This window comes from Rhinolophus sinicus, chromosome 14, assembly GCF_057876585.1.
Source record: "Rhinolophus sinicus isolate RSI-liver-muscle chromosome 14, RSI-T2T, whole genome shotgun sequence".
NCBI classification, from domain to species: Eukaryota; Metazoa; Chordata; class Mammalia; order Chiroptera; family Rhinolophidae; genus Rhinolophus; species Rhinolophus sinicus.
Genome location: NC_142514.1, coordinates 140,138,718 through 140,158,846, shown reverse-complemented (window position 1 = coordinate 140,158,846; position 20,129 = coordinate 140,138,718). Strand labels below are relative to the sequence as shown.

Here is a 20,129-nt window from a genome sequence, read left to right as displayed (position 1 = left end):
AAAAACTCTTGTGTATGAAGGGAATATCTGGTTTCGTAAAGTAAACATCAAGTGAAATACCAAATATGCAGTTATTTTTATTGTTGCTGTTATTGCTGCTGCTACTGTTTTTGTTTATTATTGTTGTTCTTAGCAAGGAAAATATGTAAAAATTGGTGAATATAAACGGGGCTTCAGTGATAAGGAATTTGCTTTGTTGTCAGAAACCCTGCCAAGATTTTTTATTCTAAAAAAAAAAAAAAAAAGATTTTTTATTCTATGTGTTATCAATCCTTCCTATAATGAAATTCCAAGGAGCTACAAAGGTAGGTAGATCTGTGTCCCCCAAAGGAAGCCCTTAACTCCTATGAGGCAGAGTTGCTAAGAGACCATCTATAGAGACAAATCACAGTTAAGTGATGCAATGAGCATAATGCATTGTACACGGGCTCACTCAGTAAACAAAACTGTTATCAATTATTATGAGGCAATTGAATGTCAGAAAAGTTCATTTAGGGTCAGCTTTTAAATAGTGGTTAGAAGTCAGATTTCCACGTCCAGTGCTAGAAGCTGTAATGAATTAATCAGACAGGATCTCAGTCCTTGAGGAACTCACAATTAAACATGGGCGATAGTAACAATACACAGTATGGTAGACGACACAGCAGAATTGTGTTCAAAGTATCTGAGCAACAAGAAATCGCAATTAATTCTGTCTGGAGAAAGTGAAGGTGACACTTGAGCTGTATAGTGAGGGCGGAGTCTGCGAGGGATTTCCAGACATTGAGTCTCACAAGCTGCCGGAACCAAGCTGCTGCGGGAGTTCAGTGAGTCTCGGTCGGTTATTGTTACTGGACCAGATCTAGGCCGTTCCGTCAGTGTTTTCAGCCGCCCAGGGATTGCGGCTGCTTGGCCCGATCTTCAGCTTGTGCAGTTAACAGGTCGTCACAGCAAAAGATGAACGGAGCTCTGGTAAAGGTAATGTAGGTTGCGCGCACGCTGTGTGCGGGGGCGGTGGTACGGAAGTGCAGAGCTGGGATGCGGCCACGGCTGTCAAAGCCTCTGCAGACATCCGGGTACGGACACTGGCGAGAACAAGGCTCTTCCCGGCAGCACATGCGGTGCCTTGTAATCAAAGGGTTGCGCGTCCTCCCCTCTGCTCCCGGCGCACTCGGCCGCACTGTCCCGCGCGCCACGCACCTGCCGTGAGCAACTCTCGCCGCCCATTGTACTGGAAAGAGAAGAGCCCCTCTGTGGGAATCACGACTCCAGAATACGTCCCAATAATCTGTATGACCTTGAGCAGTCGCTTTATTTCTGCGTTAAGTCATCAACTTCCAGAATTTTTTCTAAGAATACTGTTTTTGGCTTGCTGAACTGATGGGGATGTGAGGCTACTTGGCGATAAAGGAAGGGTAGTAATAAACTACATTATTACTTATAAAACCTTATTTAAGCGACTGCAGTAAAGCCATATGAACCACCATAAATGCATTCCTAGGCCTTCCCTTGTCTCAACAGATTGAACAGATTTCAGTTGTGCTTTTGCAATTGTTTCATGGTGTTTAGAATGACTTATTTTTAGCAATTTATGTTAAAATTTTATTTTAGGCATTAATTGCAGAGACTATATTTCCACGATGCATAGATTAGCATGATAATTACTGCTAATTGATCTACTGGTAGTTATCTTAGGGCAGCCCCTGAATTTCTTTAGTTTTGTTTTCTTAAGAGCCCAAACCTCATTTCACTCTGTATGAAATAACTCATGGTTGTTCACCTTAGACAAACTGTGAGAATTTGGCCATATTTGGTGAAAGGAGAATAGAAAAATATCAGAAAGTGTCAAAATTCTGTTGTTAACGATGATCAGATTGGTGAATTCACTCTCCTGCTCTGTTTGCCTTGATTCTGAGGGATGCTGAAAGGGAGAGATCATTTTTCAAGGGATATTTTTGACCATTCTATACTCCAGAAGGGCCCATGAAAATCTGTCATTAGGCCAACACGTGAAGATATAAGGGAATATAAGGCTCTTCCAACTCTGATGCCACTGTTTCCTTCCAGACTCCTTTGTTACTGACTTTACTCCTCCATCTACCCTGCTGCTTTGTCCAGATAGTCTCCTCTTTATTTGTCAAATGCTGAATTCCTGACCTTGATCTTGTGGAGCCTTCTCACTTGGAGTGCCCTCACCCTTCTCACCACTTATCCAAATGCTCCATCCTTCAAGACCCAGCTCATCTCATCTTTTCCGTAAAACCTTTCTGACCACTCCAGCTAATGTGCCTGTTTATTTTCTGAACTCCCAAATGCTATTATGTTTTGGCACCTAATCATGCAGTCTTGTAACCATCCTTGTCTCAGCCTTTCTGGAAATGTTAGTTAATACTTTACAGTTACAAGGAAAACCAATGGGATCTGCGTCAGACCTGGGTTCTATCTCTTGCTAGCTATATAACCTTAGGAATGTTATTGGACCTCTTTCTGCTTCAGTTTCATATATGTAAAATGTAGATGATGATGCCCACTCTGTGGAATTGTTGTTTATAATCTAAAAGATTATAGAAAATAGTGTAAGAGTACTTTGTAAGGTGTGAAGGACTATACAAGTAGGAATATTGATATTATTCTACAGTTAATAAACTGCTTCATTTTCATAATTTCATTTTTCCCCCCTTCTCCCTCCCACCCCCCGTTCTGGTTCAAGCCATTGTTTCTCAGTCTAGTTGTGTAGCTCACAGCTCCCTGGCCCATGTTGGTATTATGAGCTTTGCGCTGCCCCCGGCTAAGGCAGTTGGTCGCTGGTCGCAACCTCGGCGTTAGGAGCACGGCGCTCCAACCACCTGAGCCACCGGGCCAGCCCCATAATTTCATTTGATCTTCTTAATATTATGAGATAATCATAGCAGGTGCAAAATGCGGAAATGAAAACTACTGATACAGTGCCTGGTACATAACAGATTCTCTAATGTTCTCCTGAATGAATGAATGAATGAATGAATGCCTTGCTTATAGGGCAACAGCCTCTTAAATGGTAGTACTAAGACTGGAGCCTAAATTTTCTACCTCTCTAAGACCCCACTGCCTTTCCTTTTCTGAATATTTTCTATCTCCCTAATTCGGTAATAATCTTGGTTTTCCTCATCTGGGAAATGAAGCATGAAAACCTTCCCAGTTGTCAGTCCTTCCATCTTTGTAACTTATACACTCCATTAGACTGATCTTACATTCAATGTAATAATAATTTGCACATCTATTCTCCTCCCTAGAAAGATTTGAGGGTAAGCAACTGTATTTTCTTCATGTCTGTATGTACTTAGCCTACAGTGTACTTGGCTTAAAGTAGGTACCTGATAAATACTGAATGAATAAGTGAATGAACCAATGTTTACATTACATGGTAAGAACATGGTAGAGCTCAGACTAGAACTTCAAACTCTTAGCTCAGTGCTCTTTCTTTGGGGCCCTAAGAAGTTCTTAGCTTATAGTCGTCTCAAATTTTAGATGAGTGAGATGCTCAGCTTTACTGGAATAAAACTGGTGGAATCATGTACCTCTTTGGATCAACAGAAGTAATAGAGCAGGGTAGATCTGATTAAGACAGTAATGCTGATGTTCATCACACCCCAGAAAACATATTGATTGATCAAGATGACAGTCCAGAAGGAGCAACTCTGGGGACTGATCTCGTAGTTCAAGTGAAAACATTGAAGGATAACAGGGAACAAATAGCGGTGAGGACTAAAGCAAATGATAAACCAACAGACATGAATTAGGAGGACACAAGAACATAGGAAATAGGAGGATACAAATTTCAGAGTGCCAAGAAGGGTAGGGAGTCCAAAAGCCCAGGAAAATGCATTGAGAAGTTGGCTATATCATGGTTACTACTAGACTGTAAGTGGAGGACAGGGACATTTTTCTATTTTTGTTCATGGTTTTATCTTCAGCAGGTATTATAAATTATAATTTAATAAATGAGGAGCTAAACAAGCACTACCATTATCATCGCTGTTACTGATTTAACCATTAATAATGTGCCTTGCACTTGTTAAGCCCTTTTTTTGTTAAGCCCTTTTTATCTATTATGTAATTTAATCATATCAACAACTCTATGAGATCTACTTATAACCTCTTTAGAGAGGGATTTATTAACTTGATCACCAAATATTTATTCCACACCTGCTATGTGTCAGAGTATGCTAGATGCTGGGACGTAGCAGTTTCTGTTTTCATGGAGCGTATATTACTAGCCAGAGAGACTAATTAAACATATAATTACTTAACTTGTGATAAATGCCACAAAAGAAAGATCCTGGGTGCTGTGTGAGTGTATAAGAGCAGGATCTAAGTAAGTTTGAGCAGTCAGGAAAGTTTTCTTGAGGATGTTACATGACTAAGACTTAAAGAATGATAGAATTTAGATAGGGAAAGCATGTGCCGAGGCCCTGAAATGAGAACACACTGGGAATTCCAGATGGTCCTGAGGAAATTGGGAGGGAGAGAAGCAGAGGGGCTTGGACAAAGGGAGAGTGTGCAGAGGAGTATGGGGATGGGAGTTGGGGAGATAATACAGGAGTAGACTTGCATTTGAGGAGGTGACCACAGATATTTTGAAAGTTAATTTAGTCCTGGAGGAACTTAGGGAATTGGGCTTAACAGAGCTCAGCTGTGGTCTAGAAGTGCCATCCAGCAGCTATGCTGTGAGGCCAGATATTTCTTTTTTCCTTTTTTTAATACTGAGATATAATTCACATAGCATAATTTTCACCCTTTAAAAGTGGACAATTCTGTGGTTTTTAGTATATTCACAAAGTTGTGCAGCCATCACCACTATCTAATTCCAGGACATTTTCATTGCTCTAAAAAAAGAAAACCCTGTACCCATAAGCAGTCACTTCTCATTTCCTACCCCCGGTAACCACTAACCTGCTTTCTGTCTCTATGGATTTGTCTGTTCTGGTCATTTCATATAAATGAAATTAGAATGTGAGGCCAGGTATTTCTTAATGACTTGCCAAAGATCATACAACAAGTAAAATGGAAGTGCTGATATTCAAACCCAGGTCTGTGTGAATTCATAAACTGCTCCTAACTGCCATAAAGACTCCATGCAAACACAGACTTTGATATTCAGTGTATAGTCCATGTAGTAAACATATTCAGAAGAGAATGGCCAAAGGAAAATCTGTAAACAAAAGTAACTTGAAAGAACTTAGGAAAAAGTCAGCTAGAACACCACTAACTAGATATGTGCATTGGGCATATTAATTCACCTTTCTGAGCTTTGCTTTCCTCACAGTAAAATGGGAGTAGAAATGTCTACCTCACGGAATGGTTGTGAACATTTAAGGAAATGATGTTTGGCACATAGCAGGTGCCCAACAAAAGATAGGATTATTGAGACTATTATTACTAACATATGAACTTCACTAATATAAATTGGTATCACTCTTTTGAGAGGCAGTGTGGAAGAATGGAAAATGTGGGCTTTGGATTCAGTCAGACTTGGGTTTGAATTCTTGGCACTTCTTACCAAGCTTATAACTTTGGACAATTTACCTAAGCCTCTGTCTTTGACTCTATAAAATAGAGGCAGTTATCGCAATAATGCTTCTCTATCAGATGATTTGTATAAAGATTAATTGAAATAGTACATGTAAAATGCTTAGCACAAATGCTTATGTACTCAATAAGTAACAATCCTATTTTAAATAATATTTGTTAATATATAAATATATTCTGTTAATCGTCATAAAACAGCTCTCAGTTGCTTGAGTCATGGGCCCCTGACCCACTGCTATCACCACCCACCCGGGGGCTCTGGTGTCTGAAGCTACTCACACATTATAGGTTTTGCCCTGTGACTTCAGTTCCCTGGTAGCAGTGCAGTCCTTTCCCGGTTCTTGGCTCCCGAGCTCATGGGACAATTATTTTTGTAACCCATTGCAGCAGCTGTGTCCTCATTCATTCATTCACTAGCATCACCGCCTTCTCTTTCATTGGCTCCAGAGCTGGAGCTGCTCTTCATTTGCTGACTGGAAAGAGGGGATATTTGTGGATACAGTCCCAAAATAGATTACTTTTGTCCTGATAAATAATGCCGAGCATTGCAGGGGAGAGGAAGCACATTAGCCAGAGTTGAAAGGGAGTGTTCACACCACAAGTTGAATGTCTTCCAGGAAGCTGTCAACCTTTAAGCCTGGCTCTTAGACAATTAAATCCTTTGCTATTGTAGAGACTCAGAAATCTGAACAATTAAAGTGAGGAAAAACCAGTCTCATCAAGATCTTCCCATCCAATATCTTTTCTGTATGAAGTGACCCATTTAAGAATGTATTCTGTTTACTCTGATTTCTGTTGTTTATCCTGGTTGATAGATGTTGGGCCTGGAGGAACCGTAGCGTCATCGGCTCTAACTCTAGAGAGGGGACGTATTGGACGAGATGTTGTTGGCAAAAAGGTTGCTGCCACCAATCCAGTGCTGACAGGAGTCCCCAATTTGGGTTATGCGGTAAAGGGGTAGAAACTTTATTCAGATGAACAGTTTGCAAATCTCCAATAGAAGCCAAAAGTGCACTCCACGGAGACAAAGGGGAGGCCTGCTTATATAAAGTCCCTACCCCATCCCTGATTGGTCCATTTTTATGCAAATGAGGAATCCAAATCCCAACAGTCTAATTGGTCCAAATAGTACAACCTGATTTGTTGGAATTGCACATTCTGATTGGTCCTTATAGAGCTGCTTTGATTGGTCAGTAAAGATGTAAATGAGGCTACAGCTGTGCAGTAGTGATTGGATGGGGCAAGTCCCAGCCCATTGGTTGAAATACAATGCCAGGAGCTCTCTTATAAGGGTTGATTGGAACAGTGCAAGAGGCTGGCAGCTCAGTCTGTGGCTTTTCCCTGAAATGCACAGTGCTTAAGAGACATCTGTCAGCAATGGCTGCTAGACTCTAATTAGGAATTTGGGCCTAGTTAACCACGAGGAGCTCTTTGCAGATGTTTTCCTTCTCGAGGTCCACAGGATGGTGGCCAGTGGTGGGGGAGTTGGCTGGAGTTCCTGTCTCCTGGGGCTCACCGTTGCCTGCTCTATCCTTTATGTTGGCCAATATTAGGTTAAGCATATTGCCCACATACTTTACAGTCTTTTAATATCTGATTTAATTGTGATTTTTAGGACCATCTATGTACTTTGCCCTTCCTCTATTCATATCCTTCCCAATCTTCATGACTTCACATTCTTTGGGAGACTTTTCCTAAATTTGATCCCCTTCCCCCAATTTCCCAAGTACTAACACATTCATTTATGTAAGAGACGGTGTAAAATAGTGAGAAAATTATTTGCTTTGGAGTCAGAGAAACCTAAGATCCTATGCTAGTTATGATTGTACCTGTTTGACTTTGGGTAAATTACTTAACCTCCATTTCCTCAATTGTAAAATGGGATAATAATACTTATCCAGTAAGGGAATTATGATTTTGACATATAATTGGCACTAAATAAATGTGGGTGCTCCGCTTCTCGGCCTTTTGGCTAAGATCAAGTGTAGATGTGGGTGCTTAATAAATAATACCAATAATTATCGGTTATTCACTTCTTGCTGATCATTTATTTATTCACCAAAACAAGACGTGATTGAATGTCTACAATGTGCCTGAGAGGACTATGACATGACCTTTGCCCATGAGGATCTCTTGGTTTAGCGTAGTGGTCTACGGATGATGTTCAGAATTCTAGCGAATCTCTTATAGTATGCAAATTTTTGTATATCCATGCCTATATGTATTTGGGGAGAAGGTTCATGACTTTGAGCAGATTCTCAGCAACATCTGTTAACACCCCAAAAGGTAAGAACTTCTTCTGGCCATCTCCACCTGGATTTCCTGCCGGGGGTGCTTGTTGTTTGCACCAGCTATTGTGACTTAATCACATCATGCTTGCAGTACTGCTTAGCTGTTTAATACAAATGTATGTCCATATATATCTCCAGCCACTTGAACTCCTATAGGAGATGGATTGTGCTTACATTTTTTAACAGCTTTATTGAGATATAACTCACGTACCATACAATTCACTCATTTAAAATGTACAATTCAGTGGCTTTTAATATATTCAGAGTTGTGCAACCATCACGGCAATCAATTTTAGAACATTTTTCTCATCCCCAAAGAAACCCCATATCCCTTTGCTGTCATCCCCAGCTCCTCAGCCCCGTAGCCCTGGGCAACCACCAATCTACTTTCTCTATAGATTTGCCTATTCTCGGTATTTCATATAAATGGAGTCATACAATATTTGGCCCTTGTGACTGACTTCTTTCACTTAGCATAATGTTTTCAGAGTTCATCCATGTTGTTCCATTTTGCTTTTATAGGCCCTTTAATATTCAGCACAGTAGTTGGCACATAATAGTCTTTTTAAAAATAAACTATTTTAGAATAGTTTAGAATTACAGAAAAGTTGCAGAGATAGTACAGAGAATTCCCATATACCTCACATCTAAGTTTCCCTATTATTGTCTTACATTAGTAATGGTACATTTTTCATAATTAATGAACCAATATTGGTATGTTAAAGTCCATACTTTATTCGTAGTTCTTTCTTTGATCTAATGTCCTTTTTCTGTTCCAGCATCCCATCCAAGATATTTTATTACATTTAGTCGTCATGTCTCCTTAGGCTCCTATTGTCTGTGACAGTTTCTCAGCCTTTCCTTTGTTTTTGCTGAAAAGTCTTTTAACAGATGCATGTTGAAGGAACTGAAATTGTTACCCATAGTGGACAGGATTTTCTCTTTATGTTATGCAACCTTAAGGACATTTAGTATTTATTATCTAGTTACTTTACAAAAATACCTCCTCTATGTTAAGCACTCTGTTAGTAAAGCCATACTACTGAGTGAGATTGAAATAAGCAGGGAAGGAGGAATCTTAGGGAGGGAAGCTGCCACTACCACTGCCTCTTCTCTTTATTAATGTTTTGATGATGTTGGTATCACTGTTATTATTATTGAGAGAGACAGTGTGCTGTAATACAGCCATTTGGAGTAAAACAGTCCTCTTGGCTACTTCTTAGCTGTAATCTCTCGGAATATAACCTCTATGGGCCCGAATTGCCTCACCCGTAAAATTGCCTTGTAGTGTTTTGAGAATTACGGAAGTGTGAAGAAAGTCCCTACATAGGCCTGTGCTTGGCAGAAGCATAATAGTTGTTGATTGATATTAGAAAAAAAATACATCAAATTGGAAAGGGGAAATAGGATTTTAAAAAGGCAGCATGGGAGAGGGGCTCTTATTTTTTTGAGCATTTTCGCTAGTGGGTGGAATAAGAAAAAAGATGACCTTGGTTTGCCTGCATGTTTGGTATTAACTATACGACAGCTTCTTTGCTAGACAACAACCTTTGGTTTGTGTACTGTGGGTTTCTAGCCTCTTTGTGAAGAGGTGCTTGGAAGTCTATGGATGCTTAATGTTGTCCTAATCTGGCTGTTTTGCTATAGGTGCTGTGTCTGAGGAACGATACCATTTTTAAGCAAGCCTTTCCTCTCTTAAGGTAAGGATATTAATAACAGTAGTTGAATATAGCGAATATTTACATTCTGCTAGGTAGTTCACACAGCACTTTTCTTCCATCATCTCCATTTACATGTCTAGTAAGCATTTCAAGCATGAACTCCCCTGCCGTCTTGCTCTTTCCACATTCTCAGTAAATGACAACTCCACTCATTTAGTTGTTCAGGCCAAATTCTGGAAGTCATCCCTGACACTGTTATTTTTCTCACTCTACATCCAATTCTTTATTATTCTTTTTTTAAAAATTTTTGTGAGTTTATTTGAGCCAAACTGACAACATATGCTGGGGAGCAAGATTTCAAGTGCTCCTACATCCAATTCTTTAACAAATCCTGTTGGCTCTATTTTTGAAATATTACAGAATCAAACCATTTCTCACCTCCAGTGTCAGGTCTCATACTTTCTGTTTCGCTAGGGACCAGCTACTTTATCTTCTTAACTACCATCATCCTACCGTCTAACTGGTATCCCTGCTTTCACTTTTGTCTTCTATCCTTTACACTAATATCAGAATGATTCTTTTAAAATCAAGTTAGCTCACGTTATTTCTCTCTCAGAATTCTCCCATCTTAATCAAAATGAGATCTACAATCCTTACCACGGCTTACAAGTCTTTATATAACCTGTTCCCTCATCATGTACTACTACTACTTACTCAGCTTTAGCTCCCTTTATATTTCTTGAGGATCTAAGCTCTCTCCTACCCCAGATCTGTGCACATTCTACCCTCAGATATTTATATGGCTTGCTCTCTTACTTTGTTCTCATCAGAGAGGCCTTCCCGACTACCCTATGTAACATGCCCCCCTCCATCAATCTCTATGCCCTTACCTTGCTTTATTTCTTCATAGCAGGTATCACCACCTGACACATTTTAAATATATGTCTGTGTGTATATATATTTAAATTGTCTGTCTTCTCCACCCTGCCCACTAGAACATAAGCATCATATGGATAAGGACTTTGCTAGTTTTGTTCCCTGCTGTAGCCGTAGAACCTAGAATGGTGTCTGACACGTAGTTGGTATTTAATAAATATTTGTTTAATGAATGACTAGATCTTCATAGTGACCTGGTGACATTATCTCAATTTTATGTATAACTGAGGGTCAGAATAGTTAATTGATTGCTGTAAGATGACACAGCTAATATCAGTTGGATTAGGATTCAAACCCAAGGGTTGTTGGTTTTTTTCATTCCTCTGCATATATAGTATGCTACCTCCCCATTGTTTTTCAGATGGTAATGAAGAGCATTTGGTAGTTTATTTCTTTCTCTATTCAGCAGATATTCACTGAGTGTCTTATATGTGACAGCCTCGTGATGTAAAACAATGACTTGTATATTATCCTGGACCACATGACACTTATGAGCTTGGATGATTTCTTTAATCCTTTACATTTATTGAAACCTTTCTCCTTTTATTCCCTTTCCATCTTAATCTATTTTTCCGTCATTAATCTGTCAAGTAATGAATATGTACTTACAATAGCACCATGCTAGGCATTTTACATGTTCTCTCTAATCTTCACAAAAAACCACTACAGGACAAATATAAATATTGCCATTTTACAAAAGAGGAAACTGGCTCAGAGAGTTTTCAGTGAACTCAGATAATAAATGTTATTATCTGCATTTTAAAGATGAGATAACTGAGTTACAGAGATATAAAGCAACTTGCCTGAGGTCACAGTTTGGAAATAGTGGAGTCAGCATTTAATCACAGACCTGCTTTTATCTCCAATTTGTTCCACAATTTAGTTTCAAAGCTTCGCAGGATGCTGAACTAAAATACTCTGATTACCTAGTCAGCCCATCAGCCATATTATTCTCCTCTATGTTCTCTGACTTCTGTATCCAGTCTGGCTCTCATTGCTGTCCCTTCCTCTCCATCCTCCCTGAGCATGTTCTAACAACGCAAGGCTATTGCAAGAACCCCCTCACTGGTTCTCTTGCCTCAGTCTTACATCTTCCCATTCATTTCTCACTGGCTGTCAGGGGTTAACTTTCCAAAACTTAAACTTGATGATATCACTCCTGTGCTTAAATTCTGCCAGGAGATTCCCACTGCCTACACATAGTAAAGACAAAGCTCCTTAGCACAGTGTGCAAGGGGCTTCATAACCTGGTCCCTGATTACCTTTTTCACTCTGCTCCCTTCCCTGCTGCATAAGTTCCACTCACATCCAGCTGCTTGCTGTTTCCCAAACATACCACTTTCATACCTCTGCCTAGAATGCTTTACCTATAAGGGTAAATAATTGAGAACAGTTCATTTTTAAAGCTGAGCTCAAATAGTTTCACCTCCCTGGTGGAAATGACCACACTTTCCTTTGTGTTCTACCAAATCTTGTATGTTTTTGTTCTGGGTCTGCACTATATTGTGGCTCACATTTGTTTATATACAGTACCTCTCTCCTAACTAGACCATAGATAGAGGCATTTACTTGATTTTGCATCCTCAAAACCTAGTACATTGTTTGGCACATAGCAGGTACTTAAAAATGTGGAAAGGAGGGAAGGAGGGAATAAGGAAATACCTGGCATTGACTTATCCTTAGTGAGGAGTATAGAAGTTTTGATAACTGTGCAAGTAAAATGTGGGTATCTAACTGTATTCAGCATACTCTCTCCCTCTTTTTAGGTTTAAAACTTCAGGAGAGAATCCCATCTGTTCTGCAGGTAAGCTCTTATTTCCTGATGTAGTCTGCCTGCTTTAAGTGATTCTGTAACACTCTGTAATAATTTTGTCTAGAAGGATGCTAACATATATTTGAGAAGAGTGGCCGGAACCAAACCCTGCCCCTCACGTGGAATAGGACAGTGGGTGAGAACATAAAGTGGTGGTTCAGAGCAAGAACTCTGTAGTTAGTTTGGATTCCAACTCTCCCACATACTCTACCACATAGTCTGTGACCTTTGGCTACCTCTCCATAGCTTGCTTTCCTCACTGTAAAGACATGAGGATAATTATAGTACTAACTACAAGGAATTATTTGAAGATGCAATTCGATAAAACACATAAAGTGTTGTTTTTATAATAAGAGCTGTTGTTGTTATTTTTACTTACTGCCACTAGTCCAGACCTATTGTTCATGTCCATCATCTAACAGGCTAAGGCTTTTCTTATACTGTTTTGTTCAAAATGAATGTCCATTTGATCTGACTAATTCAATACATTTTAATCTGTTTCAACCCAATGACTTGCCATTTTTGCTTTGTCTCTTAAGTGAGAAATTTCAAAGCAGTTGTTGGATTTTAATGACATTAGTCATTTGTCTAAAGAGTATCAGAGGCAAAGGAATGATGGGAGTAAAGAAGGGAACTGTAATAACACAAGTTCCTAATATGTGCCATGAAGTGTATAAGAGGTTTTATATCTGTTAATCATTTCAGAAAATGGATTCAGTGTGTAGAGAATCACCATTTCTACAAGCCCCAAAGCCCAGCATCTCAAAATACGGGCTTCGTTTTATTTATTCATTCTCTCAACAAGTATTTATTGTACCAGAATGTGTTTTAGGTGCTAGAGATACAAAATTAAAAGGATACAGTCCTTACCATTTGGAATCTTACAGTCGTGTAATAAATAATTTTTCCCCCAAGAATATACAATGAACATTTATGTACCCACCACTTACATTCAACTGTTGTTAACATTTTGCTATCAGACATCATACCTCATACTTAAATACTTCAGCATGCATTTCTAGAAATAAGGACATTCTCTACATTCTGTTAAAAGACCACAAAACCATGATTTCACTCAAGAAATTAATAATAATGTCTCAATATCATCTAATAACTGTATCCATTTTCTCAATTGTCCCCAAAATAATTTTCGTGAGTGTTGTTTATAACCAAAAGCCAATGAAGTTTCACACTTTGTATTTCACTATTATGTCATCTTTAATCTAGAACAGTTCTACCACTTTTTTTCTACAACAGTGACTTTTTGATTAGGTCAGACCACTTGTTTTGTAGAATATCCTCTCTTCTTGATTTGTCTGATTATTTTCTCATGGTGTTGTATAACATGGTATTCTGTCCCCTTCCTACAAACTGAAAGTTAGCTCTAAAAGCTTGCCTAGATTTAAGTTAAGTTTTAACAAGAAAACTTCGTAACTGATGCTCTGAATATTGCATCCTATCAGGAGATTTAAAAAAATAACTAAGCATAAATGTCTCATTATAAAAATGAAAAACATCCATTTTAGAGAATATGGAAAATAAACACAGATATGAAGAAGAAGATGAAGAAAATAAAAATGACCTGTAATCCTACCATCCAGAGATTATTGCTTAACATTTTGATGTATATCCTACCAGGTCTCTCTCTATAGATAGATTGACAGATAGATAGATAGATAGATAGATAGATAGATAGATAGATAGATAGATAGATAGATAGATATACAATATATATCTTTTTGTCTTGCAGTAATGGGAACAAATGATATACAATGCTTTATAATTTCCTTTTTTCCCCACTTAATGTATAGTGAACATGTTTCTACTACAATAGATAAATAAATATATAATTATTTTGAATGTACTGCCTTAAAAGAAACAATTTGGAAGGGAAGTTTCTGAATCCAATTTTGAACATGTTGGCTTGAGTGCTTGTGAGGGGGATATATTAATTAGCCCATTGGATGCACTGATCTTGAGCTCAAAATATAGGTGTGGATTGAAACTGTAAATTTGAAAGCCATCATACTGTCCATTTCAATTGATGTCATGGGAATAAATATGATCGCTTGAGAACAAGTGGAGAAGAGGCACAAGGATCAGGCCCTGAGGAACTTCAGCATTAAAAAATTGGGTAGAGAAGGTGAAAGAACTGGAAAATGGGAGGCCAAAATGGTGCAAGGAAACCAGGGTAGTATAGTTTCATGGCAGCCAAAAGGAGTGTTTCAAGAAGGAAAGAGTAGTCAACCATATTACAGTTTCAAATGTGCTGCTGAAAGATCATGAAAGATATCAACAGTATCTTTGGTTTTAGCAACAAAGAGGTCACTTGGTGACCTTAGTGAGAGCAGTGTCTGTGTAGGGGGGATAGGTCAGTTGTGGAAGTCAACTGTGGGTTGACAAGTGAATGGGAGTTTAGGACTTAGGGAAGGCTATTATAGACAATTTTTTGTGAAGTTTGACTGTGAATGGGAGGAAAGAAGACTGGCAGGAGATGGAGAGGGATTTGGGGTCCAGGAAAGTTTTTCTTTTTTTATGCTTATTTCTCTTTTAATGACATTTTTTATTTTGAGAGATATGAAAAAAGGTAGAAAAGCAAAACAGATAATATATCAAATAAACCCAGATCTGGCAGTTATTAACATTGTTTTAGATTTTTTTCTTTTGTATTAAAAAGGAAAGGATTATGTTCAAGTCCTCTTATTCCCTAGCTGTGGTTTCATCCCTTAACCCACAACCAGAGACAAAGTTCATTTTGAATTGGTATGTGTTCTGAGGAAGTTTTTTTAAAAATTAGTATGAAAATTATCAACTGTTAAAAAAAAACTTAAATGCATTCATATGGATGCATATGGTAAAAGTCAATATAAACTGTACAAAAAGATGTATTTTTTTCTATTTCCCAGTCTTACTCCAGTGGTATCCACTAATACCATGTTTCCCCAAAAATAAGACCAGGTCTTATATTAAGTTTTGCTCCAAAAGACGCATTAGGGCTTATATTCAAGGGATGTTATCCTGAAAAAATCATGTTAGGGCTGATTTTCCAGTTAGGTCTTATTTTCGGGGAAACACGGTAGCAATTTCTTATATGTTTTTCAAGAAAGTTTTTTGCATATTTGAACATACACATTACGTGTGTTATGACTGCATCTCAAATGCTGTCTGATTATTCACTTAAGATATGGTTCTAAAAGTCAAACTCTTATGTCAAAGGAAATGCACATTTTTAAAGCTATTGATGTGTATTTCCACACTGTTCTCCAGAAAGACTGCACCATTTTATACTTCTTTGGTATTTGAGAATCCTTTTTTATACACTCATCAACATTGAGTGTTATTATTTTTTTATATTTGCTTACATTATAAGTTTAAAAATGTCACCCCTTGTTTTTGTAATTTGCATGTCTTTGATTACTAGTTGCTTGAACATATTTTCATACATTTACTGACCACTTATCGTTTCCTTTGCCCATTTTTCAATTGTCATCAGGGAATCCCAGTGTTTAGAAGGCTCCAAGGCCCAAATGACTCATCAGTGTTGGTATGCCAAGATCATTCTACTGGAAAAGACACAGCTTTGTTGGCATTTTTCATGGGTTCTTTGAGAGATCTTTAAAGTCAGAAATTTCAAAATTGAATTATAATGATGTTCAGAAAAGAACAGCAGGGAGCAGTGCCTCGTTCTTTCCTTCCCCCATCGTGCTCTCTGGGGGTCTGGGTACCATCCCAGCTGCTCTCTCCACGGTGTGGCCCTGACTGTAGCGGCCATCTTTTTCTTACTGATTGAAACGTACATAGAGAGGTAGGAGTAATTATTTATAAAGAGGTCTAAAGAGGTTAAATGAAGGGAACTTAAGAGTCCTCTGAATGAGCAAAAAAGTGGAGTTAGAAAAACATGGTATATTCCAGTTCAAGTAGTTCAGTGTAATTAGCAAAACAAAGAAAAGTTTGAAGAGCTTTTGAAAAAAGTGGGTAGCTGCCAGGGCCAAATCATTGCAGACTGTCTTGGTAAACTACCTCAAGAACACACATATACACACACACACACATTTATACGTTTATACATATGTATATACATATATACATTTTCTGAGCACATACTGTTTGCCAGGTGCTGGGGTATATCAGGGCCTTGCAGTCTGTTGAATGGAGAGAATATCCTGTAATTAATCCTTGGCTGGGGCTACCCCAATGTTTTCCTTTGAAGGAGGAAACAACTAAAGTGAAGTTGTTTACCCCCATCCTGGATTGATGGTTTAGTACTCAGTTTAGTAAACAAGAACATTGAAAAACAGTTGGCTCTGGCATATGTAAAAGAAGGGGTGTGATGTGGAAGAAGCCAGTACGTGATTACGTCCTATAATTGTGTTAATTGAAAGATTTTCAAAGCCTCCTTTTGAAACCCTGCGGTTTTGTGTCTTCTTCACTGAAAAGAGTTGCCTTTTCTCTCAGGAGGCTGCAATGTTAATATGACAGCAGGAAACCCAGCTTAATGACACGGAGCAGGGGGAACATTCAGTTGAACTTATTAGAAATCAGAGGCTTTCAAACTTGTAAATGTTATAATTGAAACAACTGGCTAATTAAGCAGTTTAACCACTGATAATTTGACCAAAACCTTTCATTTAAGGGGGAAATGGTTAATTTAACAGTAAGTTGAATCAGCTTCTTAATTAACCAGCTGCTCTAATTATGGGAATTGCCCCAAACTGAATTTGAAAATGCCTCTTTGCCAAGGAATTCCAGTGGGTGAGAGGCTGAGGCAAGCATTTGTGACATTTCCACCTGAGATGTGTCATCATCTCAAAGATCACTTTCAGTTCTGCTGTTTGAAACCACTGGTGGGTTATTGACTTTCTCTGTGCTTAAATGGTGATTGGCATCTGAGTTTTCTTTTTTATTTACACAAAAGTTTTTCTATATAATGGAGGCATGGGAGAGCTGTAACCATGAAGTAAACTCTGTGATTTTTCTATATTTAGGGCAGCATAAAAGTTTCCCAAAGATGGTGCCATTTGAGCTGGCCCTGGAGGCTGTAGGATTTCACCAGTCAGATAGGAACAGTCCCAACAGGGGGGAACTGCCCAGCATGGCACAGAGGCATGACAACTATATGGTTTACACAGAATGGCAAGTGTATCTCTGGCTGAGGAGCAACTTTTCAAAGGCCTGGAGGAGTGGGAGAATGAGGAGATGAGGTAGTTGGAACTAGACTAGAAAATCCAGGTTCTTCATTGCTTACCTAAGGAGGGGGTATTTTGGGCAGTGGAAAACCATCAGACATTTTGAAATATGGCAAAGACCTTCCCTGTTTCATTCATTGGTGTGTCTGTAGTGACTGGTGCAGTGCCCTGCACATAGTTAAGTACTTTTTTAAAAATTATGTGTGTGCAATGAAGAAATGGTTGAATTAATGAAAGAATATAACATGGTTAGGCCTGTGTTTTAGAAGGATTAGTTTGTCAGCTCTAGAAGATGGAATAGAGAGAGGGGTGTGGATACAGTGAGATCGCCACCACCAACATAGCCAAGGTTACCACTCGAGTTTCCTAGCCCTTCCATCAGATTCCTCACCACCCACTTTTCCACACAACAACCAAAGTGATCTTCTTAAAACACATCAGACATGTAACTTCCCTGCTGGCAGTCCAGTCTGAAATCCAAACCCTTAAGAAGGCCCAGTGTTGTGTGTTTTGCCCACTGCCCCCGTCTCTGGTACACCGTGTACCCCTCTCACTGTGTCAGCCACACTGAAAGCCCTGCTGGTCCTTGAATGTGCCAAGCTGTACCCCACACGGGGACTTTGCACAGCTATTCCTTCTGCCTGGAACATTCATACTCTGTTTACCTAATAAACTCCTATTTGCCTTTCAGGTCTGAATTTATTTTATTTATTTATTTTTGAATAGATAATACATATACGTGGAACAAGTTTTAAAAGATACAAAAGAGTATAAAATAAACAGTAAGTCTCCTCTCCTCCTGCCTTTTAGCCACTTCCCCTCCCTGGGGATAACCAACCACTGTCACCACTTCCCTCGAATTCTGTTCTCAGTTCACATGCCATTTTCTCAGAGAGGCCTTCCCCGATACTCCAATCTAAAGTAGATCCACCGATTGTATTGCCACAGCCCTTTGTGCTTTTCCTTTTTATTATTTATCACAATTTGTAATTTTATATTTATTTTGTGACTAGTTCGTTAATGATTCCTTCCTCCCATTAGACAGTCAGCTCCATAACCAGAGTTTTGTTGGCCTTGCCCACTTTTATATCCCCAACTCTTTGTACAGAGCCTGGCACATCCTATATAAGTACTCAGTAACTAAGCCCTTCCTAAGCTTTGCCTGTTTTTGTGAACTCATGCCTTGCCACCTTGCGCCTCATGCTCTGCCTTGAAATTCTCTCCTTCCCTCCCCATACCATTTTCTCTCCTTACTAACTCAGTCATCCTTCAAGTTTTACTTAAAAGCCACCAGCTCTAAGAATCCCTTCCCAACACCTCAAGTCCAGCCTCAGTGCCCCTCTCATGTATAGAGCCCTAATCAGTGAGAAAAGGATGGCCGCTACAGTCAGGCCCACACCGTGGAGAGAGCAGCTGGGATGGTACCCAGAGCCCACAGAGAGCACGATGGGGGAAGGTAGGAACAAGGCACTGCTCCCTACTGCTCTTTTCTGAACATCATTATAATTCAATTTTGAAATTTCTGACTTTAAAGATCTCTCAAAGAACCATGAAAGGGCTCTATGTACAGAGACGGCATTGGTATTACTGCCTCCCCAGTAGATCATAGGTTCTGTATGGCAGCGACTTTGTCCATTGTTGTAGCTTCTAGGGCACTGTGTGGTACCAGTCAGTCCTGCCATGGCCACTGGGTTGTTCACACACTGCTCACCTTTAGTGTGTGCCCTTCACATGGTTGTGAGGGTATAATTGTTGCTGGCTACCCTGACGGGCAATAATAAATAACTGTTGCATGAATGAACATGCTTTGCAGAGTTCAGTGCTTTTTAGGACAGCAATAGAAGATTTCGCTGTTCTACTCAGGGAGTCTTCAACATCACTTTTGGGTCTTTGGTTTCTTTTTTTTCTTTTTCTTTTTAATGGTGAAAGAGCAGTTTATTAGAAGAAAAAGTACACTTCAAAGAGGTAGCAGTGGGCCCAAGCAGAAGGCAGTGGCTCAAAGGCCATTATTAGAAGAGAAAATGTACTCCAAAGGGTTAGGAGCGGGCTGCGGCTCAAAGGCTCAAAGGGCCAAAGGCCAAGGCCAACGGCCTCTTTGGCTTATTTTAATGCTCCCACGTAACCATGCACATCTCTCATTGCTTCTCCTACTTTGAAGTTATAATAAAATCTTGGTTATACATAATGAAATTCACTTGAAAGGCTCTGCTCTGAGGGTCACTGTATACCCATCAGTACGATTTGGATATCAGCCCTTTGGGTGAGGCCCCAGGCCCCAAGTTGCAGAGTTGGAACCTGAAAGCTCAAAAGGTCAAAGGTCTTGGATTCAGAGAGACAGAATTGGGACAACAGCCAAGAACACAGCTGTTATGATCAGTGCTCTTTGGGAACCTCTGCCAAAAATACCCCCTTCTTCCTTGCATGGTAAACTCCTACTCCTCTTTTAAGAGTGCAGCTTTTACCTCTTCTGAGCCTCTTCCCCTGCACCCTTCACCACTCCCACTCCCACCCCCACTGCCCAAGGCAGAATTAGTTGTTCCATCCTTTAGGCACTCACTACCTTGCTTTTCATCTCCATTAAAGTATTTTGTACACCGTACGGGAACTCTGCATTCCCATCATCTTTCCGAGGTACACGTTGAGTGTCTGGGGAAAGGAGCATATTTAGTCACCTTTGTCCCAGTGTTTATACAGT

General features: G+C 39.4%; 1 protein-coding gene across 1 annotated transcript in view; it reads left to right on the top strand.

Moving 5' to 3' along the window:
• The first annotated feature begins 787 nt into the window (after window positions 1-787).
• Window positions 788-20,129, top strand: part of MRPL48 (mitochondrial ribosomal protein L48) — a 53,727-nt gene continuing 34,385 nt past the window's right edge. The window contains exons 1-3 of the mRNA XM_019744399.3: window positions 788-957; window positions 9,486-9,538; window positions 12,202-12,239. Of these exons, the coding sequence (XP_019599958.3) occupies window positions 937-957; window positions 9,486-9,538; window positions 12,202-12,239 (112 nt within the window). The 5' untranslated portion in view covers window positions 788-936. The remainder of the gene's footprint in view (window positions 958-9,485; window positions 9,539-12,201; window positions 12,240-20,129) is intronic.